The following is a 25294-nucleotide window of genomic DNA, read 5'->3' on the forward strand; positions in this document are numbered from 1 at the left end:
ACCTAACGAATGATGAGCATATGCTAACCGTGTTACGAGCGGATAAAGTAACGAATAAAAGCGAATGCGTACAGTCCAGCCAACGAATGCTGAGCGGACAAAGCGAATGGGCAGGGAATGCCCAACATATGCAGAGAGATACTGAGGCGTTCACGTGACGGGTCTCGGCTGACGCACACTTCACCAAATCATTTTGAGCAGTGACAATGTCAAGTAATGTTGTGACTGTGAAAATGGCCCCCGAAAGAAGGATGCAGAAGTCACCACCAAGTACTAGTACCCCTGGGGGGGATGTTTCATCAATTTAGTCAGCGCTGACAAGTTGTCAGTCTCTGACAATTTCAGCAAAATCATCGGTTTTGATTTGCTGAGATCCTCTGGTCACTGATTGTTACTATGGTGATTGTCAGAGACTGACAACTTGTCAGCGCTGACAACTTTAATGAAACGGTGCCCTGATGTCACTACCCTCGACAGTCCTCAAGATTCCCCTATTAAAGTGCACTTCCTTCTGATGAACACGTTGACGCATGATGTTGGTAGTCCAACATCCTCCATTGCGTCTGGTGCCTCCAACTGGAGTCGAACTTTCACAATTCCAAATTTCCATGCAGAGATTCTCATTTACTACAGGTTGACTTTTATAGCAGCGGTTTAGAATAATGTTCTCGATACAAGCACTACAAGTGCGGTTATCTACCATTTATTACTTAATGCCAGAATACGTGTAATGAAATGTCCTGTAGGGGGTGTGCCACAGCGGATAAGACACCCGACTCCCGAACCGACGACCTGGGTTCGAATACCGTCCAGTGCTTACATCCTTAGGCAAGATGTTTTATCTACGATATCCTTCTCGACCCAGGTGTAAATGGGTACCTGGCAATGCTAGGGTAATGATATTACCAGGGCCACTGGTAGAGCAGTGGCAACACTGAAGAGGCTACCCTGGGTAAATAAGATCTTTTTTTATTGTTATTATTATTATCATTATTATGTGTGCTATGAATATCTATTTGTTTTTTCCTAATATACGTTGAATTAACGTGTGTTGCTATGCAGATTTGGTGGGCGAATTTGGACGAACGGCGGACGAATAAGAAACGAACGCAGAGCGACCAAAACTTTCGATCAGCGGATGCTAAGCGAACACAGAGCGGATTGTCATTCCGTTCGTCATCCGCTCAAGATTTTGGACATGTCCAAAATCAAAATTTGGCTCTAGCGGATATCTGCAAACAGCTAGCGAATACAGCGAACGTCAAGCGGGTCACGAACGACGAGCAACGGATGTGAGCGTATCTCCAAATTTTCGGATCCGCTGGGCATTCGTTTGCTCGATCCGCTCTAGTGTGACGGGGGCTTTAAACTAACACATTGGTGTCTTGCAAAACTACACTTCTAGATCATGATACATACTAAATTTGACTTTAATTGCTTGAATGATGGAAAAGTTATTCGAACTGCAAGGTTTTGGTAAAATTGTGGTTACCATGGCAACGGTTTGTGTGACAAACACAAAAATTATGTGTTCCACATCTATACCTCAGGGCCATAATGCCTACCAAATTTGGTATCACTTGCTTGAAAACTGTGGAAGGAGTTCACTCCACAGGATTAAAAAAAAAAAAAAATGCGGTTACCATGGCAACGCATTGTCCGATACAAATACAAAAGACATTTTGCAAAACTACACTTATAGAGCATCATACACACCAAATTTCACCTTCATAGATTAAATGGATCAATTTGATACAAAAATGAGTGGTTACCATGGCAACACATTTTTCTTATATCAACACATTGGTGTCTTGCATAACTACACCTCCCGATCATCATACATACTAAATTTGACCTTAACTGCTTGAATGATGTGGAAGTTATTCAATCCACAAGGTTTTGGTAAAATTATGGTTACCATGGCAACGCTTTGTCCGACAAACACAAATATTATGTGTTCCACATCTATGCCTCAAGGCCATAATGCCTACCAAATTTGATTTCAATTGCTTCAAAACTGTGGAAGTTGTATACTCCCCAAGATTTCGAAGTAAACATGTGGTTACCATGGCAACGCTTTGTCAATACAAACACAAAGACTGTCTTGCATAACTACACCTATAGATCATCATAGATACCAATTTTGAAATTGATTGCTTAAATACTATGGAAGTTATTCAATCCACAAGGTTTTGGTAAAATTATGGTTACCATGGCAACGCATTGTCCGACAAACACAAAAAACATGTCTTGCACATCTATACCTCAATATCATCATTTACCCTAAGTTTCATTTAAATTGCTTCAAAACTGTAGGAGGAGTTCACGACGCAAGATTTTGCAACAGACCGACCGACCGCCTGACCAACACCACGGTGATTCCTATATACCCCCTTCACACTACGTGTGGCGGGGGTATAACAATAGCAATCAGAAAAGGCCATCAACAAAGAAATGTATGCACACTGCAAAATGCCCTGAAATTTGGGCCATACTGTGCGACAGATATTGGGTTAAAATCACGTCTAAATTTTGCATCTACAAATGTATGTTTTGATATGCTGGCAATATCTTCATTTCCGTAAACCTACATCATGCACTACTTTACCTCACTCTGATCAGAACCTGCCAGTGACTCCTCCTTCTCCTTCTCCATGAATGGAATCAGGTGACCGACAGCCTTCTTCATGACACGTGCTGACTTAATGACCTGGGGAAGGAACATCTTACCTGCCCCAAACAGGTCTCCCACAACACTCATACCCTGTGAAAAAATAATACCATAATAATCTGTCACAGCATAAAAACACTCATATTACTCTTCCTTTAGCAATTCAATGCACTTACACACTAGCACCAGTGATAAAATCGAACTTGAAATCAGTCGGTGTTGGGAGGCTGACCTCAAAATTATGACATATTTCCGGTTGCTGGTGCTGGGCTTGGTGCTGAATGTCATCTGCTGAACTGAGCTGCATCGTTTGTGCTAACGATTTAAATGCTTTTTCCCCATTGACTAACACTAGCCCCTAGGGATTATCATTATCGTCATTTCAAGTTCAGTGCTGGTGTTAACGTTGGCATGCGAGACCCACATTTACTTCCATAATAGATGCACGTTTTGTATGCAAAGTCTACGCTAATGCAATGGTCACCCACGTAAAGTACACCAACACTCTAGACATGGCTCCATAAATCTGATCCTGGGAGCAAAATTAAGACTATTGGTTTAAAAGAAGGGATGAAATTTGTGGCATTTTAATCAGTCTTCCTTATTATGTACCTAAAACTAAGCAATCATGGCTACATCTTTTTATATTTGACTTTAACTATGCGCAGTCACTTTTTTGTCATGCAATTCCTGTGGACGTCACAGTAGTGCGATGCTGGCACCTAACGCTGGGGATCAATAATTTTGATTGGTATCACCTCGTTAATCTGATCGTTGGTGTTGGAGCTCAATTTAAGGTAGTTATTTGGGGGCTAGCACTAGCACCAGCACTGAACTTGAAATCACCCAATGTCATTCATAGTGCAATGACCTTTGACTACAATTTAAACCTATCTCCATTATCATTTCCAGCAAATAACTGTCTTTTTTGTGTTTTTATTACAACTCTACAAGACATTCCTAGATGAAGCTTAAGGCTTGGTATTGACATTTGTGCATATCACACACAGTAGCCTTTGGCTTTGACCTTTGACGAAGTCTGTCAACGATATGGACTTTGTTTCTCCAGGTTGGTTTCACGAATCTCCACTTCCCTCTCCTATCTCTATGATTTTCCAACCTTCAACTTCTCCCTCCCCCTCCCTTCTACTTCATCTTTCTCCTCCCAGTGGGTGATTTCAAGTTCGGTGCTAGTGCTAGTGCTAGCTCCCAAATAACAGCGTTAAATCAAGCTCCAACACCGACTGTCAGATTAACGAGGCGATACTGATCAAAATTATCGTTCACCAGCACTAGGTGTTGGAATCACAGCACCGCGAGCTCCGCGGGAATTGCGCGACGAAAAGTGATGGCGCGTGATTACAGTCAAATATCAAAAGATGTAGCCAAAACTGCTTAGTTTTAGACACGAAGTGAGGAAGACAGATTAAAATGCCACAACTTTCATCCATTCCCCAAAATACAACTATCTAAATTTTGCTCCCAGGCTCAGATTTATATAGGTATGTCTGGAGTGTTTGTGTTCTTTACGTGGGCGACCACTGCATTAGCATAGACTTGCATCTATGCAAGCATAGACGTGCATCTATTATGGAAGTGAATACGGGTCACGCACGGCAACGCTAACACCAGCACCAAACTTGAAATGAAGAAAATGATAATCCCTAGGGGCTAGTGTTAGTCAATGCGAAAAAGCACGTAAATCGCTAACACAAACGGTGGAGCTCGGTTTAGCAGACGACATTCAACACCAAGCCCAGCACCAACTACCGGAAATACGTCATAATTTTGAAGTCGACCCCTAACACCGACGTGATTTCAAGTTCGGTTTTATCGCCGGTGCTAGTCCTGAGATAGCACTAGGCACTAGCACCAAACTTGAAATCACCCAGTGATGTCTAAACCCTTTACTTGATTTTGACTGTATTCTCCCTTTTAATACCACTCTAATCGTCTCCTTTTCTCCCGTCTCTACTAGTGCAACTTCAACTTCCAGCTCTCTGCTGCCCCTCACTTGTCACTATTTGCCTTCCTTACATTCTCCCCAAGTCACTTCCCTCCTCAACTCCCCTCTGTCTAGCCTCTTTGTCAAGCCATGATCCCTAAACAGATTACATTCACATGGTGCTACCGCAAACCTTTCTCCCTCAATGCCTACTTCACTCTCACATAACCCTGAGTAGTGCTGAATTTCATTAGGCTTCGCAGTTTGTTTTTTTTCTCTCGGCACATTCTACTCACCTTCATCAAGGGGCCTTCAATGATGTGAAGTGGCCTGGAGTACTTGGCAGTGTTTTGTCTTGCCTCCTCCACATCTTCAATGGCATATTTATCTATGCCCTGAAAGACACAAATAACATTTCTTCATGTGAGACTTAATCATCTAACATTTGTTAGGACATTTTCAGAAGGAAAACTTCCTTCCCCTCTACTGGTAAACAATGGAAATGTGTAATTAAGCATTGTTAAGGCTCATGCATTACATGATGTAATTTTGTAAACTGCACAAAAATTCTGATTTCCTGATCTGCGAAGATTGACATCAAACACTCAAGGAGTCAAAAAGACTTATCTTATGTTTTCATGTACAATTTTTATTTGCCCAAAACTACACGTAACTGTAGAAAAACAACATAAAAACAATTATTTCTCACTGATCTCTATCATTAGAGTCTTCTCACTGCATTTGCAGTTTGCTATATTCAATGCAAGGTTGTAAGAGATATGATTTCTTATAAATTTAAATATTTTGTCAACGAAATGGAACAGCACAAACAGATGGGCATTTTGATGATTTTTATACATGCAGTCAACTTCGCCTAAGTAGACCTTGCACAAGTCGAAAGCTCAGCAAAATTGAAGCTAAGAAAATTCCCAATTTTCTCTTTACTTACATCTTTAAAATAATCTTTCATTTAGTCAAAATCTACAAGTCGAATTTGGGTATGTCAAAAATAATTTCGAGTCCAGATTTGTATGAATACATGTTAATTTCATTGCACAAGTCGAAGCCCCCCCCCCCCCCACGTTGTTAAAACATGCATTCTTTCATAAATACAGTTGTATATGAAGGAAAATACATCATTCTTCAAATAAACACTCCCATGGGTCCAATCAAAGTAAACCTTAATTTTCTAAGCTTAGTAGAACGTGATAGAAGCGAGCTATGTGCAGGTGACGCAGTGGGGTTTGAAAAAAAAAATCCTCACAATCAGGTATGGCACCGAGAGGGATGTGCGGAGGACATCCAGACCCATGCACTTTGATATCTTATCTAACCAGAACTTTTCAGAAAACTATACATAATTTGATCCTAAAACTGCAACCATTTTCTCTTGACGAACAGGAACCACTGTAAAATGAACCTTGAGCTAAAATCTCTTAGTTTCTGAAACTGCCTGATGAAAATTGACACCATACTCCAGTAAAATTTGGCGAGTCTTCGACCATACCCTGAGCTTCAAAGAATCTAATAAATATAGTGAAATCTCCATAGAAAAGCTGAAAACATGGACATTTTAATGCCAATTTTGCAACTCTCTTTTCGTCATAAAATAATATCAAATTTAATATCATTGTACGCAAAACATTTGAAAGTTTAAAATTCCGCCCGAAGGTTTGTAAAAAACATGACTTACTGTAAATATTTACAGTAATTTCATCAAAAAGCGCTATTTTTTATGTTTATTTCCTGTGTGAAAGGACATCCAACAGGGAGCACAAAGCAGACAAACATGTATGCAACTCTTTCATATGTACCAATTTAAACAGTCAGCTACAGTGATTCAGATGGTGAAGCTGCATGATATGAACACAAGATTTTGACTCTGTTGACATGAGTTAATGTGTATACTAGAAATGTCGCTTTGGCGACTGGTATGCCTCCGCCATAATGCATGATTTTCCCAGTAGGTCTAGGTAGTACATGTGGACACTGCGTGATTACATTTCCACAAAATTGGCAAAATATTGGAATGACAAGTTTGTCACAAATGTGTTGAATGTTCACCTTCCTTGACGTAGGTTTAATTGGATGAATAAGAGAGCATGTATCTAGGGATTTAAGGACTTTAACTTGACTTTGACCCATTCATACATTTAGGCATCGAGTAATTTTCAAGGTACAGGTGTGGAGAAAAAGTGCAATTTCTGAATTGAATAGTAAATTGTTACCATTTTCATCTGGCCTTTGACCCTAAAATTCATAAGATAATTACTTTCAGGTAGAACATGCATAATATGTACTAAGTTTCAAGGTAACTTGAGCCACTTCCGAGATATGGAGGAAAAAGTTAGTTCAGCACTTTCACTTGATCTTTGACCTTTTGACCTTTGAGGCAAAAAGAGAAAAAAAAAAAACTTTCCAGAGAATTTCTATTAGGTTACACACGCATACACCAAGTGTAAAAAAATAACCCTGCTGGCATTGCATAAATATGAGGGTAATAGTAAAATTTTGAAGTCTTGCACTTGACCTTTGACCCCTGACCTTTGACGCCATGAACCCTACATTCTCTAGATAATCACTTCCAGTCAGTACATGTATATACTATGTTCCATGAAGATACCTTGAACAATTTTCCAAGGTACGGAGAAAAAAAAGAAGTTTTAATATTTTTACTTGACCTTTTGACCTTTTGACCTTTGACCTCATGACCCAAACTTTCACCAGAGAATCTTAATTGGGTAATACATGATTACACTAAGTTTCAAGAAAATATCTTCAGGCATTCAATAGATATGGTGGAAATAGTGAAATTTTATGTATTTGACCCTGACCTTTTGACCTTTGACCTCATGACCCAAACTTTCACCAGAGAATCTTAATTGGGTAATACATGTATACACTAAGTTTCAAGAAAATCTCTTCAGGCATTCAATAGATATGGTGGAAATAGTGAAATTTTATGTATTTGACCTTGACCTTTTGACCGTTGACCTCATGACCCAAACTTTCACCAGAGAATCTTATTTGGGTAATACATGTATACACTAAGTTTCAAGAAAATATCTTCAGGCATTCAATAGATATGTTGGAAATAGTGAAATTTTATGTATTTGACCTTGACCTTGAGCATGTGCACCCAAAAGTTGATAGGCACAACTTCACCCCCTAATACACATACATGCCAAGATTCATTAGGATACCTCAACAGGTTTCGATAGTTACCTTGTCCACAAAATTCATTACGGACGGACGGAAGGATGGACGGACGGACGGACGGACGGACAACCCGAAAACATAATGCCTCCGGCACCACTTCGTGGCGGAGGCATAAAAACCAACTAAAAACCAGAGTACAACATTCATGTGACTTATTTGTGCCCTCTGCACTTTTTGGTGATTGTAGGCCTACTTGTATTATTGATGATGAATGATGTGATTGATGATGATCATGACTTACCAAGAGTGAAAAATGAAGATAAATACATGCAATTTGTCCACACTGCCTAAAAAACATTTGATGATATGCATTTCAATTATCACAGTCCAATAATTGAGCTTCATGATTCTTTTACACAAAACTCAAAAACAAAAAATACAACATATTGCTCCCGACACAAAAAGACATTGCATAATGAAGATTCATCAGGAAATGTAAATAAAAAAAAATAAAAAAAACTTCTGCAGATGTTGAATTTCGCATAAGCCAAAGTGTTTTCATCAGTCCCAATAGATTCGACTTGGCTGAGGTTGACTGTACAACATTTATGTAATAATTTTTCATATGGCTGCAGAGGAGGAAGCCCTGGTTCTGATGTATCAATGAATTTGATAATGAAGTCATTTCATCCTCCCTGAGCAAGGTGTTTATGTTCATCAATTGATCCTACTGAGAAATGTGCATATAACAGATTGTGATGATAGATTACAGTCACCATTTCTACACAAAAGGGATAAGGGGCAGACGAGAAAGCGAAGACGACAAATATACACACTCTCAGTGATCACCAGAGTCACACAACAAATTAATGCATGGAATTTAATGACTTCTTTTAATTTTATAATGTGCCATCACTCAACAACTAGTCGGGTTCCTTGTGTTTGAATTTTTACTTTCATTGGATTTTTGTGGCGAGTATGAAAACTATACATTTTTGGAAACGTTATAGTATAAGCAATCATAAAAACAATGTTTTCATTTGCACCAAATTATTTACAGCCGCCGTCTTGGATTTTACAAAATGGCTGCCATAAGCAATGTTTTTGTTAATATATCTCAACTTCTAAGTGACATACAGCTTTTATTTTGACAGCTAAACTACCATTTTCAAGGTCAAAGAATCCAATGCTCCTAGTTTCATGTGTGTTGAGACATTTCCTATAGCATTTCTTGCAAATACTTACTAATTATGTGACAAATTACGTAACATAAATTTACAAATATTTCATTTAAGACTAATAAAGTGTCTACTTAGGTCGTCATGCCTCAACCACAGGGAATTGTGTGTGTGTGTGTGTGTGTGTTTTTCAGGGTGTTCCCGCACTTGCATGTCTGTGTGTAGGTGAGGGTGCAATACTGGGGTGTGGGGAAATCAAGGTCAAGCCCCCCCCCCCCCCCCCAATCCTCCTGCTTAGATGGGAAGAATCCAAAGAAGGAACAATTGGAAATTTTTATGTGTTGTGATTATTTCCCCCTGATTTTTTTTTCTGATTTTGTTACTTTTTGGGAGGGGAGGGGAGGGAGGGGAAAGTGTGAGTGTGTGTGTGTGCGTGGGGGGGGGGGGGGGGGTTTCAGCCTTTACCCTGTTCTGTGGCCCCTGAACCATACGTGAGGTCGTTCATGTTGTTTTCTTCTCTGATAATACCAGGACTTCACATTAATGAAGTTCGTCTTTTTGATGTGAATGCCATGAGGTGATGTAGGCAGGCAGCACTGAGCTCAGTTTATGGTGATGTTAGGACAACTTGTGATGTAAGTGTTATGTTGGAATCACTGGGTAAAATTTTTCTTCCATGTATGTGACAGACCAAGGGGGTGTGGTGTGACAAGAGTGATAATAAGATCAATGCTGATGGGATGGATCTTCTCAGAAAATAGGGCCTAGATACACCTGCTTATACTGTGTGTCTTATCGCCGTATTCTGTTAAAGTGAGGCAGTCCTCACGAATTAAAAAAAAAATATGTTGTTGTTGGTACCTCAAATGAACTACTTTCACCAAAAACAAACTTTCAAATCACCAAATAAGCTTGTAAAGTTTTGTTGAAAAAGTGTGAATCTGCATGGTGAATATGCTAATGAGCAAGTCTTGGCGGAGAGTCAGACGTCACCGAGGCACAACTCTTCCCAGCCGTGTTCTGCTCATTATCCGTACGCTCCCTAGTTACCCGGATGCATGAAGAAGTCAATGGCTACTAGTATTTGACATTGTTTTTACGTACTGTGCGAGTGTGTGTGTGTGTATGTATTGTGTATTGTATATTCACACAGTACACGTGTGGACGGTACTACTAGATCTACAGTAGATACCCCGGTTTGCCCTTCGCACTTTTCCAGTCTATCACAGCGCAGCTGCAGCCCTGTTGCTGCGCATGCAGTTAGCTAGCTGTTTATGTTCTAGTACGTACAGATTGTAGGTAGAAACGGTTCTACACATTTATTTACTAGAGTGTAGTACGCTAGAAGGGCAACCGCATTCAGCGTCGTCTGGTCGGAGTATCTTACATCATGCCGATGTGTCAAGCAGCAGTTTTACTCAAATCGTGCAGAAAATTGCCCAGGAAAATAATTTTTTCCGTCCCAGACCCACAAAAGTATCGTGAAAGGTGCGCTGTATGCATACCTGCCAACATTTCAAGATGAAATATCTTACTCGTGGATTGCAAAAATCTTATTTTATATGCAAACTGAAAGTTAAAAATCTTACTTTCGGTCAAATCTACAGAAATACACATGAAAGGTATATCTAAATATTTTTTAAAAATCTGATTTCTCTGACAGAAAATCTGATTTTGCTATTTTTAACGTAAAAAATCTTACTGAATCTGATAAAATCTTACTAGTTGGCAAGTATGTGTATGGCTGAGAAATCTTGGTACAACGAAGCCGAACATAAAAAACTTAGGGCCTACAAGAATTCTCGATATCGTGTTGTGACCTACCTGTGCGTGGACCATTTCAGAAGCAATGTTTTTATGTGGACAGGCAGGCTGTGGCCCTCAGTTATAAACCAAGAAAACTCCTGAAGCCAGATGCAATCCCGACCATATTTGCTCACATAAGTTATAAAACAGAAACACCTTGAGCATCGACTTCGAAGAGAACCGAGGAAAGGAAGCGTAGAGACATAAGGAAAGTGGCTAGCTATGTTTCATTTACGGTGGGGCTGCAGCCGGGGTTGGACTGCAGTACAGTGCCACTGAGCTAGCTGCTGCCAGTGCTGACTGGACATGCACTGCAAAGTGGAGCGAAATTATATCCCTGCGGCCCCCTGTGTTTACCCTGCCCGGCAGACGTCATATTTTTTTCGAGGAAAGGCGATATCTGAGTACTTACAGAAATATTGAGATACAAACAATATTTTCTTTGAAGAATTTGACTCTCTAATGCACAGGTTATCTTCGGTTTGAACGCCAAACTCAGCTAGACGGAGTACTGTGTACATTAGTATACCGGTAAGAATTCGCGTGCGAGAGTGGTTTGTATGCAAAGTAGTATGCAACACGGACGGAAGCTAGAAAAAGACCGTGCCTATTTGATGTCAAGTACATGGTATATTTGATGTTAAAATATATATAAATTTATGCTTACAATATTAATTTTTCATGAATTATATATAACTAAGCTTGAAATATTTTGTTTAAAATAATAAAATCACATACTTTCACATTTTATGATAAAATTACAACTGATCATTTGAACACTTAAATTGGTTTTTAGAGGCACGGCTGTCAACTTGGTGAGTAGGGCATGAATGACGTAGCATCTTTTTGCAGGCTCTTACACGATCACTTGCAGGAAATATTTTTCAAAAATCGCGTACTGAGACAGTTTTTAATTTCCAAGCGTATAAACTGGTGAAAGGTTATATTTTTTACTCTTCTTAATTATCAGTACAGTGAAAATCTCAGGACTGCCTCCCTTTAATTGGAAACAGCTCTGGCCAATGGTGTTGTACAAATCACCAGAATGTTCCATGGTCTGTGTGTACCACCATTCTTGAAGAAGGGTACACGTACCTTTGCGTTCTTCGCCACATAGATAACACAGACTTGTCAGAGGACACTGCTGATGAGAAAGGAATCACCTATGGCACGATTACTGGTATATACCAGAAGGTAGAGGTTCCTGGAGAACCGGTTGCACCATCCTTATTGATAGGCAAAGCCTAGAGTCTCTATACCACTCCACACCATGTAGATATATTTCTGTATCATTTTCACGCATCCCATTTTCTTTTTCGATATAATTCTGTCGAGGATCGCTGGATCTGTTTTGCCTTTCTGTCCGTTGTATTGTCTTCCTGTTATGTTAGTCTTGTCTCATTCTGTGTTGTCTTTTAGTCTCCCTTTATTAGTGTCGTCCTCCCAGTCTCGTTTAATGTTTATTCGCGTGTGTATGTGTGTCTGCTTGTTACTCTGTCTTCTTGGTAGGCTTCCAGACTTTTTTTTCCTGACTTTTTTCCCAGCCTTTTCCCCCCTTTTTGAATTAGTTCATTTTCTATTTGACATTCTGTACCTGAGGGGCTCACATTCTACAAGCTTTGTATTTTTGTCTTCATCACTTCAGTCAGTCAATTTTCATGACAACGTATTTGTTACCCCAAGGTTCCAGAATTATATTTTTCTCAATTTACTTTGTTTTGATTATGCAACCTTATTCTCTGTTACCAAAGAAAGTGAAATGTTTATGTTCTTTTCGAAAAATGAAATAAAGTTTGAATTGAATTGAATTGAATATGCTGCACTTTGTCAAGTCAAGACCACATTGTCACCAGTAAAGAAATCTCAGAATGCTACCAGCTGTAACAAGTACAGATGGATTGTTACAACTTCTTTATTTAGAATGGAAGTAGGGGAAACATCAAGCAATATTCCAGGCTGAGAAATTAAAACATGTCTGAAAGCCAAGCCACTGACCCAGGCAGGAGGCATACCAATACTCCTAGAGGTGGCACATGAGAGGTCAACCCTGCTAACTGTGATCATTCAAGCAAGTCAACTGAGGAGCCTGACTTTTGAAGAGCACCCTAGGCTACGGTCATTTCATTATTTTGACATTGCTCTTTATGAGAATGTGGTTCAAATGCTAGATGCCAGACCTAACCTGAAACGTCCAGTTGTCCCATGACTATGGGAAAACTTCACGTAATCTTGGCTACTGTATGCGCTCTTGGTGACTCCTGGCATTGATGATGCTGCGATATAATATATCTCAGCATCAGCTTCTATATTATAGAAGCTGATATCTCTAGGTCTGCTACAATGAGGCAAATCCTGAAATGTACACATTATAGGGTGCTCGTCATGCCCCCACCTATTCATATAATTATGTAGTTCTCTATGAAATGGCGCTGGAAAACCTCAAGGAAAACATACAACTGAAAAAAGTCTCATTGAAGGAAACAGACCAAGTTGAAGCTGAAATGAAGCAAAACAAGCAAACACCACTCTATACTTGAGGCTTTGACCACTACTGATATTATCACAGCTTTTGAAGAATGGGAGGAACAAAAACAGATATAAGAATATGCAATGTTCAAGGCAATGATGAATTACCTGCATGAAGTTGAAGCAATCCTATGCTTTGTTGCTGCAACCAGAAATGCTGATTAATCCAGTACCACGTCAGAGATGACACAAATATTCCAACAAGCAGATTCCTTTCGTAAAGCAAGTCGAAGGCTGACCTGACCAACTATCTTGCTTCAAAGACTCTAAGAGTACTACAGCACAACACACAAACATGTCATTGTCTCTTCTTCAGGGCATACCAGGAGCAACAAAGACTCATTTTCCAGGATAAGAATCATAAAGAGGTAGACACACTGTTGATCTTCCATGCTGTCCTAGCATCACAGTGAAACTCATCAAATGCAGAGAAGGTTTTCTTCTTTACAGTCACAGATGTCCTTCTTCTTCTGGTCAAGTCTGCTTCAATCAATTAGCTGAAGATTCTTGCAGACTGTTAGTGTTCTAATAGTCATAGCAAATCATCACTAGTGTTATTTATAGCAAACTTTGAGCTCATGCTGAAGAACACGTCCATATTCACGACCTCTGGGTTATTGATATAGAACCTATATTATGGAGAGCCAGAGGGCCAGCCTTCTATGCGTTCACTGGTGTTGACAGCACTGGAATATGATTTCTCGTATACGCATAGCCACCTGGCTGCAAGTTTATATGAAGGCAGAAGAGATGTAATCAGTTCTCTGCAGATGCTTTCCACAGGGGCTGAAGGGACTGAAATTAGTTGCTGGCTACTCTGGCAAGCTTTGTCTGGGCAGCCTACTTCCCCAAAGGCATTTACATCATGACTATCTCCGAACTGCGATGGCATCTCTTCTGCAAGCATAGGGTAGAAATTGACAAGCTACCTCCCACCCTTGGAGATGTGAGACATCATATCCTAAGAGTCCATACCCAAGTCAGAGTGAGAGGACCCACCAGCATTGCTCTGCAGGATCCTCAGTTCGATCCTCTGCAGTATGGCTATCACAATGAGTCTGATGGCCAGCTGAAACCAACCATGACAGATGTCCTCCCAGATCCAAAGCCATAAATGAGATGGTTAGCTGTCAATGCAAAACAGACTGTTTTTACTTCTGCCAGACAGTCTTGCAGAACAGAGAACTTAACTATCCTGCACTGATCTGTGCTGGTGAGGCAGTGAGTGTCAGAATGATGAGGACACTCAGAGCAAGTATAAAACTGATAATGATGATAATGATGATGATAATGGAGATGATATGTAAAGAAGGTTGGTTGCTAAAAGATTAAACCCATTTCTGCCATGAGGAGCATTTTGTTTTTTTATGGACACTTTGTTAGTGGAACATTCATGTCTGATCATTTGTAAACAGAAACAGAAAATTTCATTCAAGCGAGTTTTCATATGGTTGAATCTAGTTTTTACCATTGGATTTTTTTTTTAATACAAAAAAAAAATGGTTTCCTCCAAGATTTACCCATTTCTATCATGATGTGCATGTTTTCTCCTCAGTGGATCATTTAAGTACAGTGTATGATCATTTGTGCAACAATCAATGAATCACAAAATGTAATTCAGGTGAGCTTATGGTTGAATCTAGCTTATTTTTTGTTACCACTGAATTTCTTTGCTGGTGCGGCACTGAGTGCCACAATGAGGACACTCAAAGCAAGCACAATTAATGTATGGACTGAAGGGTGACAATAATGGAGATTATAATATGTAGAGAAAGTTGTTGCCTTAAAGAATAAACCCATTTTTGTCATTAGGGGTACAGTAAACCTCGGATAAGTCGACGTCAAGTGAGTCGAAAATCACGTAACTCGAAGCAAAATAAAAAGTCCCGATTTTTCCCTATGTATTTTCTCTAAGAAATATTTGGATAAGCCGAAGTACGAGAGTCGAATTTCGGCTGTGTCGAAGTAAAACATTCAGTCTCTTTTGTACGAAATACACATAGTTTACATCACTTGAGCCGAAGAAGATTTCTCTGGCATTCTCATTACATTTAGAGGAGAACAAAAAAATCGGCATGTCGCAGAACTCCGTCCCTTACCTGCTGCAGGTAAGCATGCACACTCACCGTACCACTCCGCACGCATGTCGAATACATACACATGTATACATGTATACACACAGCACATCGATCCATATTTTATCCATACACACAGCACATCCATACTTTATCCATGTCAAGCCAGAACTCCTTGGTCAACCAATCGCTGCTTTAATATTTTAGTGACAGGCCATGTGGGCGGAGCTTGTTTGTGCGTGCCCGGCTGGCTGTATAGTTTTGTTCAATGGAGGTGGGATGGGCGTGGGAGAGTGTTTGTCTCAGGGTAGGTTAACACATAGCACATGCACATTGCCACATTAGCGCAGACATTCTCAGAACTACGTTAAACTACTAGTATTGATACAAATTCCATGTTCAATTTAGAACAAAATAAGAACATATTATATTCAAGAACAGACAAATTTGAATGCAAACACACACACGCACGCACATACCCACACACACATACACATGCATGCAAATGTACTATAATACATGTACATAACTGTGAGTCGAAAAAAAATCGACTCCAAGTTCACTTAAGTCGACGCATTTTTGTCAGTCCCGAGAGCTTCGACTCATGCGAGGTTTACTGTATATTGATTCGTAATGGACACTAAATACCAAAGTGGACATTTAAGTCTGATTACTTGTAGAACTTTCAATGAAATAGAAAATGTCAGTTTATGGTTGAATCTACAAAAGGCTTTCCCTCCTGTAAGGCATTTGGGGTAAGCTACCAACGAACAGGGTCCCTTTGTGGGGGATCCTGACTTAAGAACACCATTTGTATTTTTCTCATTCTCCTTCTGCACTCTGAGAACGTATCCATGAGGCTTGCGAGCAGGCCCCAAAACTATAGCCAGTGTTTGGCCTGTGCTCGAGTTTTGCTTGGCAAGAACCCCCCTACTTGATGTACCTTGTCTATTCTGTGAGGGAGAAGTTGAGCAAGACGTAGCTTTAGGTCGAGTTTGGCGCCCAAGAATTCAGGACTTTGAGTGGGTTCGAGCTGGGACTTCTTGTGGTTTATAAGAAACCCCAATTTGGTAACCAGATCTAGTGTTATGTTAAAGTGATGGCGCAGCATGTCTGCAGTGTCTGCTACCACAAGCCAGTCGTCTAGATAGACGAAAATTCTGATGCCCCTTTGTCGTAAGTGGGCTGTGATTGTCTGTACAATTCGTGTAAATATGCGGGGTGCAGTCTTGAGACCGAACGGTAGAGCCCGATACTGGTACATTTTGTTTCCCACTGCGAAGCCGAAAAGATGCTGTGCCGCACGAGCAATGGGGACATGAAGATAGGCATCTACTACATCTATGGATGGCGCCCAGTCGTTTACTTTGATGAGAGGAAGTATGTTGCGAAGATTTTCCATTTTAAATGTTGAGTTTGCAATGTAGCGGTTCAGCTTTTTTACATTCAACAACATGCGGAAACCACCTTTTCGTTTGGGCGTCAAGAAGATTGGGGAGATTACAAGATGCCTTTTTTGTGAACCTGTTTTGATTGCCCGTTTGTTTAGTAAGGACACTATTTCTTCTAGTAAGACCCTTCTTTTTCTTGGGTTTGTTGGCAGTTTTGTTTTCTTGCTTATGTTTGGGAGCATGTTTGAGTGTGTCAGCTTGGGGGCATAGCCCTTCTGGATTATTGAAAGAATCAGTTTGTCTGCAGTTATCTGTGACAATTGCTGGGCAAATACTTGAGTCTGCCCCCTACTGGCGTTTGACCTGAATGCAATTTTAGATAGTCATAACTGTGATGAGTAGTCCCGCTGAGGGGTGGTTGACTGCGTTTTTTTTTTTTTTTTTTTTTTTTTTGGGGGGGGGGGGGTCTGACTGAAGGCGCGAAGGTCTTCTGAACGGTCTTCCACCATGCTCTCTACCTTCTGGCCTGCGAGAATCGAACGATGGCCTGTAAGACTGACTGTACGGTTGTCTCCAATATGAGAACCTTGGGAAGAACCACCTTCATGGAGGGATCCTGACTGCAGAGGTATTTGCTCCCTTGAGGGCCGAAAGGGCGGTTGGACTTGCTCAGTTTGTAGGCAGTCGTGTCTGCTGTGCAAGATGCCACAATGGTCTCCTCTAGCACCTGCTGAAACTTGCCAGCAAAAAGATCTGCACCCGCATATGGCAGTTTTCCGGGTACGGTGTCACCTTCCTTTTCTAGCTTGAGCTGTTCCATTACCTGAGATCTGCAGAATTTGGTGCATAGTAATGCTGTTCGGGCGGCCTGTTCAAACTGAAGGTTCGAGATACGGAGAAGTAGATCAAAAATCTTTTTCTGATCTTCTTTGTTAATTGCTAGGCGGTCTGCTTCCCTTTGGGCTGTGATCAAATAACTATGATATGCTGCTAACCTCATAGAGGAACGCGCTACTCTGTCGATGAGAGAAATCTGCAAGTCTGTCTTTCTAAATGCAAGGTGATCTCATTCCATTGAAGTTAGTTTTACGGGCACGTGCATCTCCCACAATGCTGCCTCTGGGACTAAGGGGGTGCCAAATACGGCATTAAAGTCCTTGTTATCGGAGCAAAACCCGGAGGGCGAGTCATGTCGACATGAGCGTGGATCCAGGGATGAGTGAGCCAGTTTATTATAGCACGCAGCAAAAGAGGTGTCAAGTTTCACTGCGCTGGGTCCCTGACTATGAGCAGACAATTTAGAGTCCAGGCAAAATATAGGCTTGGCTTCACCGTTTCCCTCAGCATCGGTAGACTCGGCCTTTAACTGAGAGATTATGTCATATATGAGATCCCGCTAGTGCGCGCGCCACTCAATTCATTAGTCGCCGCCATTTTGCTTACACGCGAATTTCGGTGCTCGGAAAATTCGATGGAATTGCACTTGAAAATTCAATTTTTGTTCGAGTTGGATCGACGTAATAGCTAAGTTATCTCAACGGGAGTTTTTGCCAGGTTTTTTCTGGTTTTAACGATCATTCTTCAGCTGAACAGCAACGAAATTTATGTCTTCAACCAACGTTCCAAACATGGGCGGCGCAGCCGCACCACCGCTGCTGACAGCAGTCGCGTCCCCGGCAGCCACCGGCGGAGGTCGCGGAGACCAGCATGCACAAGAGTGCAAGCAGAAAACTGCAACAGCCAAAGGTAAAACGCCTACTAGAGCCGGCAAGGCAGGTACTAGTAATAGTACTACTACAACTACAAGCAGTGCTAACCCTAGCGGTAGTACCAGTGCAAACAAAAGAGTGAAACCAACCTGCCAAACTGGCCTCTAAAGTTTCAACTTTGGAGGATAGACTCGGCAAGCTTGAAGGCCAATTAGCTGTGGTTGTTCAATTTGTGGAGGCACAGTCAGCAAAGCAGACACCAGCCCGTGAAGGCGGTGGCAATGGAAAGAGTATCAGGACTCGTTCTGAATACTCCCCTGCAGACTCGGCAGATACTGACTGCCATTATGATGATGAATATGCGGCACCATTTCTGGGCCGAGATATGGATGAAAACTCTGTGATTATCCAACCAGGTCAAGGGGATAGTCGTCAGGATGACAAATTTGATATTGAAGAAAGCGAAGTTCCCCCTTCTGTAGTGGAGAAAGTTCCAAACATCGCAGCCAAATTTGCTGTGGCTTGGTCCCCCCATTGACCCAGAAATTGCTAAGTCTACAGCCTACCTTCTGACCCACCAGCTCGAGCCCAAAGTGGTAGATGAAACGATCACTAAATACCCCATTCCCAGCAACTGTGAGCTGGTGGATGTGCCGAAAGTCAACCAAAGAATCTGGAATGGGCTACCTGACTTTTCAAAGACACGAGACCTCAAATTTCAGAGACTCCAAAAGAATCTGACAAGAGGCATCAATGCCTACATACATACAATGTCGGCACAGGATATCACTGAACAGCAACAAGATGCACTAGCACTTCTGTGCGGCTTGTGCCGAAAGGGTGGGTTGGGTGGTGGCGCGTCGCGTTAATGGGAACACCACCCTTCGTCCAAAGCCCCCCCCCCCCCCCCCCCGGTTTTGCCGAAAGGGTGCGTTGGGAGCGTTGGGTCGCGTCGCGTTGACTGGAACCCCACCCTTCGTCCAAAGCCCCCCCGGTTTTGCCGAAAGGGTGCGTTGGTACTTTTTCTCATATAATATTAAAAGACGAGTTTTGAATTTATATTTAACCTTCAAACAGCCATTTCAAAGAGGCTATCGTCCGGATCGGTTTACACTCTATTACCACTTGGTCTACAGCCAGTTGGTCTAATAGACTGTTTAATATCAGCTGGTCTAATAACCAGTTGGTCTAGTCATCATTTCGTCTTATTACTGTTTGGTCTAATTGTTATTTGGTTTAATTACTATTTGGTCTATAGTCAATTCGTCTAATAATAGCCATTTGGTCTATTTTTTGTCTAACACCAATTTATATCATCAAATAATAATAACTCCAAATTTGGATATAAACTCCAAATTTTATTGTCCAAGAATGAGAATTCTTTTTGCCCAATTGATCGTGGGCCCGGCAGCCACTGAGCAGCGCCAGATTTGGTCTATTATGAGTTGGTCTAATTCCATTTCGTCTAATCATCAAATGGTCTAAAATAAAACCGATTTGGTCTATTATGAGTTGGTCTAATTCCATTTTGTCTAATCATCAAATGGTCTAAAATAAAACCAAATTTGTCTAATATAAATTTGGTGTACACATCATTAATTTTGGTCCATTGCCCAGTTGGTCTAGCCTCTGTCTATCATCATTTGGTCTACACCCATTTAGTCTAATAACCATTGATCTTATTGTCATTTGGTCTGATAGCCAGCCTCCTGGTCTAATCAGGTACCATTTGGTCCAATCATTGTTTCGTCTATATGACCAACTGGGCTATTTTTTATTTATTTTTTTTTTTGGGGGGGGGGGCTTTTTATTGATGTGTATACACCAAATTTATATTGGACAAATTTGGTTTTATTTTAGACCATTTGATGATTAGACGAAAAGGAATTAGAACAACTCATAACAGACCAAAAATAGACCAAATGGCTATTATTAGATGAATTGACTGTAGACCAAATAGTAATTAAACCAAATAACAATTAGACCAAACAGTAATTGGACGAAATGATGACTAGACCAACTGATATTATACAGTCTATTAGACCAACTGGCTGTAGACCAAGTGGTAATAGAGTGTAAACCGATCCGGACGATAGCCTCTTTTAAATGGTTGTTTGAAGGTTAAATATAAATTCAAAACTCGTCTTTTAATATTACATGAGAAAAAGTACCAACGCACCCTTTCGGCAAAACCGGGGGGGCTTTGGACGAAGGGTGGGGTTCCAGTCAACGCGACGCGACCCGACGCTCCCAACGCACCCTTTCGGCAAAACCGGGGGCTTTGGACGAAGGGTAGTGTTCCCATTAACGCGACGCGCCACCACCCAACCCATCCTTTCGGCACAAGCCCTTCTGTGCAGTGCGAACTTCGAGCTAAATTCCTTGCGTAAGGAATTCATGAAACCAGACATTGGTTATCAATTCCAGCATCTCTGCAAGCCCTCTACACCGGTCTCCAAATTCCTTTTCGGTGACGACCTCGGAAAGCAAATGAAAGACATAAGAGATGAACAAAAAGCAACTGAGGGTGTCCTCAGGAGTGAGCATAGCAGACAATACGAAAAGCAGCGTTTCAGCCCATATGACTATGGCAGGAGTGCATATGGCAAGGGCAGAAGCAAGACTACTCCATTATCAGGAAGCTTGAATTTGCCCCAACAGTACCGCGACGCGGGCTGGACTACATCTCATGCAAGTACAAGTGATGTGACTAGGCCTACAGGCGCAAAAGGACCGTGGACTGGAGCTACTAGCCATGCTTTTATAGGCCAGCGCCCCAAGGGGAGGGGGAAGCTGTCAGCTCCCCACACCTTCACACATCCCAGCCAGCACCAACCGCACTGCAGCAGTAAGCAAGGCTCAGGGATGAAGAGAGCACGATAACGTCCAGTTCAACTGACGAGGTAAATATGACATCTGATTCTAGTGATTATGCAAAGCTATGTCATAATAATGTAGAACCTATGGTAGGAGGTCGACTGAAGCAATTCTTACCAAAGTGGTGCAAAATTACTTCAGACCCACATGTGCTAAATGCTGTAAGTGGTTACAGGCTTGAATTCAGTAGAGATGGGTACACCATCTAGAACTAAACCCCCTTACCTTTTTCGGTGTGATAAAGCTGAAGAGGCTGATATTGATCTTGAAATTTCTAAACTCCATGACAAGGGAGTAATTGAACCGTGCCAGAGAGAAACTGGAGAATTCATGTCTAATATTTTTACACGGCCTAAAAAAGACGGGGGTACACGCGTTATCCTAGACCTGTCTGATCTCAACAAATATCTCCAGTACCAGCATTTTAAGATGGAAAATATCCATACCGCTACTGAACTCATTTCAGAAAATAGCTTCTTAGCTTCAGTCGACCTTCGGGACGCGTACTATACAGTAATTGTGCACCCAACACACAGGAAGTTCTTAAAGTTCTCCTGGAAAAATCAACTTTGGCAATTCAAAGTACTGCCCAATGGCCTGAGCACGGCGCCAAGGTTGTTCACTAAACTACTGAAACCTGTATTCACATTACTGAGAGAGCAAGGGCATGTAGTAATTGGATACCTTAACGATATACTCATTATTGGAGAAAGTGAGAATCACACATTGCAAACGGTTTTGGAAACCACTAGCATCCTTGCACAACTTGGGTTCTTGGTACACCCAGATAAATCAGTACTATGCCCCACTCAAGAAATGCAATTTCTTGGTTTCATCCTCAATACTCAGACCATGACAATTCCACTGCCTGATAACAAATCAGAGGAAATACAGTCATTGTGCACTGAACTTATGCAAATAGTAAATCCCAGTATCAGGCAGGTGGCTAGAATTATCGGGAAAATGGTAGCATCATTTCCCGCAGTCCAGTATGGACAGCTCTATTACAGGGCTTTAGAAAGGGACAAAATCAAAGCACTCAAAATGAATAAGGGGCATTTTGAAAGAAAAATGAGCCTATCTTTGGAAGCAAAACAAGAGCTGCAATGGTGGATAGACAATGTGCAGTCTGCTTTCTCACCCTTACGTCACCCTAAACCTATGCTCGAATTGTGCATGGATGCCAGTGGCAAAGGCTGGGGGGCATCTGATCATACCACACATACAGGGGGTAGATGGAATGAAGACGAGCTGCAAAAAGCCAGGGAGAATAAGATTAATTGTCTGGAGACCCTGGCTGCTGGCATGGGACTCAAGTCCTTCTGTTCTAATTCACAAAACATTCATGTCTTGTTACGGCTAGATAGCAGTACTGCTGTTGTGTACCTTAACAACATGGGAGGCATTAAATCCCTTGACTGTGATTGGGCAGCCCGAGAGATTTGGCAGTGGTGCGAAACTTGCAAAATTTGGGTCACAGCAGCACACTTGCCAGGAAAGCTGAATGTGGAGGCAGACCGCATGTCTAGAATTTTCAATGACCGCACAGAATGGATGCTTGACCGCACAGTTTTCCAAGAAATAACTTCACATTTTGGAACACCAGAAATAGACCTATTTGCCTTCAGACTTAACAAGCAGGTAGAGAACTATGTCACATGGCTGCCCGACCCACATGCCAAGGCTGTTGATGCCTTTACTCTCGATTGGGGAAAGTGGTACTTTTATGCATTTCCTCCTTTCTGCTTAGTTGCTAAGTGCATTAAAAAAAAAAATCAGATCTGATAATGCAACTGGGATACTAGTAGTCCCAAAATGGCCAAGCCAGCCATGGTTTCTTCTCCTACACAGGATGATGAATGAGGAACCACTTGTTATTCATAGGAGTGAATCCTTGCTAACATTACCAGTTTCTAACACTCCTCACCCACTTTACACTCAGATTGATCTTCTTGCTTGCAGGTTCTGTGCAAGCCCTTCAGAGATGCGGGATTGAATGCACGGATAATTGCTGTTATGGCCTCCTCTTGGAGAAAAGAGACTAAAAAACAGTATGCAGTATACATAAACAAATGGAAAGCATTTTGCGACAAGAAATGCAGCAACTACTTGTACTCAGATGTTCAAGCTATCCTGGAATTCCTGAGTGACATTTTCCCTCGATAAAGGGGCAGGTTACAGTGTCATAAACTTAGCACGGAGTGCTCTATCTTCATTTGTGATCCTTCGAGATACTATGTTTACAGTTGGAAACCATCCCTTTATCCAGAGGTTATGAAGGGAGTCTTTCAGCTACACCCACCCAAGCCTAGATACATGGAAATGTGGGACGTTAACCTTTTCAATTTTCTTCATTCTTGGTCCCCAGCGCACATATTGGACCTGAAAAAATTGATCCTTAAATTGTGTGTGATTATTGCATTGATCTCAGCACAAAGGATTCAATCATTACACTATCTAAGTTTGGATGGTATGGTGTTAAGAGATAATGCAGTCACTTTTCACCTTCATGATCTCCTAAAACAGAGCAAGCCTGGAAATTACTCACACAGTGTCAAGCTCCTGGCATACCCACCAGACAGGAGACTTTGTGTGGTCAGGTACTTGCAGGAATACATCAGCAGGACCCGCAAGATCAGAGCTAGTGAATGGTACATTTTTGTTAGCTACAAGAAACCGTATCACAGGGTATCCTCTCAAACAATCGCTCGCTGGATTAAGGAGGTTTTAGAGGCTGCGGGTATTGATACAGGGATCTACAAGGCGCATTCTACTCAGGCAGCGTCTACCTCCGCAGCCAATAGGGGCAATTTCCCAGTATCTAAGATTCTTGCGCAAGCCGGTTGGGCCAACGAAAGAACCTTTCGTAGGTACTACAACAAGCCCTGTCCTGCTGAGAAAACCTTTGTAGAAACAATTATCAAACTAGAAATGTCGCTTTGGCGACTGGTATGCCTCCGCCATAATGCATGATTTTCCCAATAGGTCTAGATAGTACATGTGGACAATGTGTGATTACATTTTCACAAAATTGGCAAAATCTTGAAATGACAAGTTTGTCACAAACGTGTTGAATGTTCACCTTCCTTGACCTAGGTTTAATTGGATGAATAGGAGAGCATGTATCTAGGGATTTAAGGACTTTAACTCGACTTTGACCCATTCATACATTTAGGCATTGAGTAATTTTCAAGGTACAGGTGTGGAGAAAAAGTGCAATTTCTGAATTGAATAGTAAATTGTTACCATTTTCATCTGGCCCTTGACCCTAAAGTTCATAAGATAATCACTTTCAGGTAGAACATGCATAATATGTACTAAGTTTCAAGATAACTTGAGCCACTTCGAGATATGGAGGAAAAAGTTAGTTCAGCACTTTCACTTGATCTTTGACCTTTTGACCTTTGAGGCAAAAAAAGAAGAAAAAAAAAACTTTCCAGAGAATTTCTATTAGGTTACACATGCATACACCAAGTGTAAAAAAATAATAACCCTGCTAACATTGCATAAATGAGGGAAATAGTAAAATTTTGAATTGTTGCACTTGACCTTTGACCCCTGACCTTTGACCCCATGAACCCTACATTCTCTAGATAATCACTTCCAGTCAGTACATGTATATACTATGTTCCATGAAGATACCTTGAACAATTTTCCTAGGCACGGAGAAAAAAAAGAAGTTTTGATATTTTTACTTGACCTTTTGACCTTTGACCTCATGACCCAAACTTTCACCAGAGAATCTTGTTGCACTAAAAGGGAAGCAAACAGGTTAACAAACCAATATTCTGCTAAGAAGGAAGCTGAAAAAAAATTCAATAGGAGAAGAATCTATCTGTATAAATCTTATCTGTCGAGCTATCTGGAGAGCTACTTCAGTGGGCATGTGACACTTAACGTGCGGCAGAAGAAAGAGGGAGAGACCGCGTGCACACAGGCAAGGGGAGTGTGTCAGGG

The 25294-nt window shown here is 41.3% G+C and overlaps 1 protein-coding gene across 1 annotated transcript in view; it reads right to left on the bottom strand.

The window, feature by feature from the left end:
• Positions 1 to 25294, bottom strand: part of LOC140235702 (methionine synthase-like) — a 304954-nt gene that overhangs the window by 134657 nt on the left and 145003 nt on the right. The window contains exons 15-16 of the mRNA XM_072315720.1: positions 4913 to 5011; positions 2609 to 2764 (exon numbers count right to left, since the gene is read on the bottom strand). Coding sequence (XP_072171821.1) covers positions 2609 to 2764; positions 4913 to 5011 — 255 coding nt within the window. The remainder of the gene's footprint in view (positions 1 to 2608; positions 2765 to 4912; positions 5012 to 25294) is intronic.

Source organism: Diadema setosum, chromosome 1 (assembly GCF_964275005.1).
Source record: "Diadema setosum chromosome 1, eeDiaSeto1, whole genome shotgun sequence".
In the NCBI taxonomy this organism is placed as follows: Eukaryota; Metazoa; Echinodermata; class Echinoidea; order Diadematoida; family Diadematidae; genus Diadema; species Diadema setosum.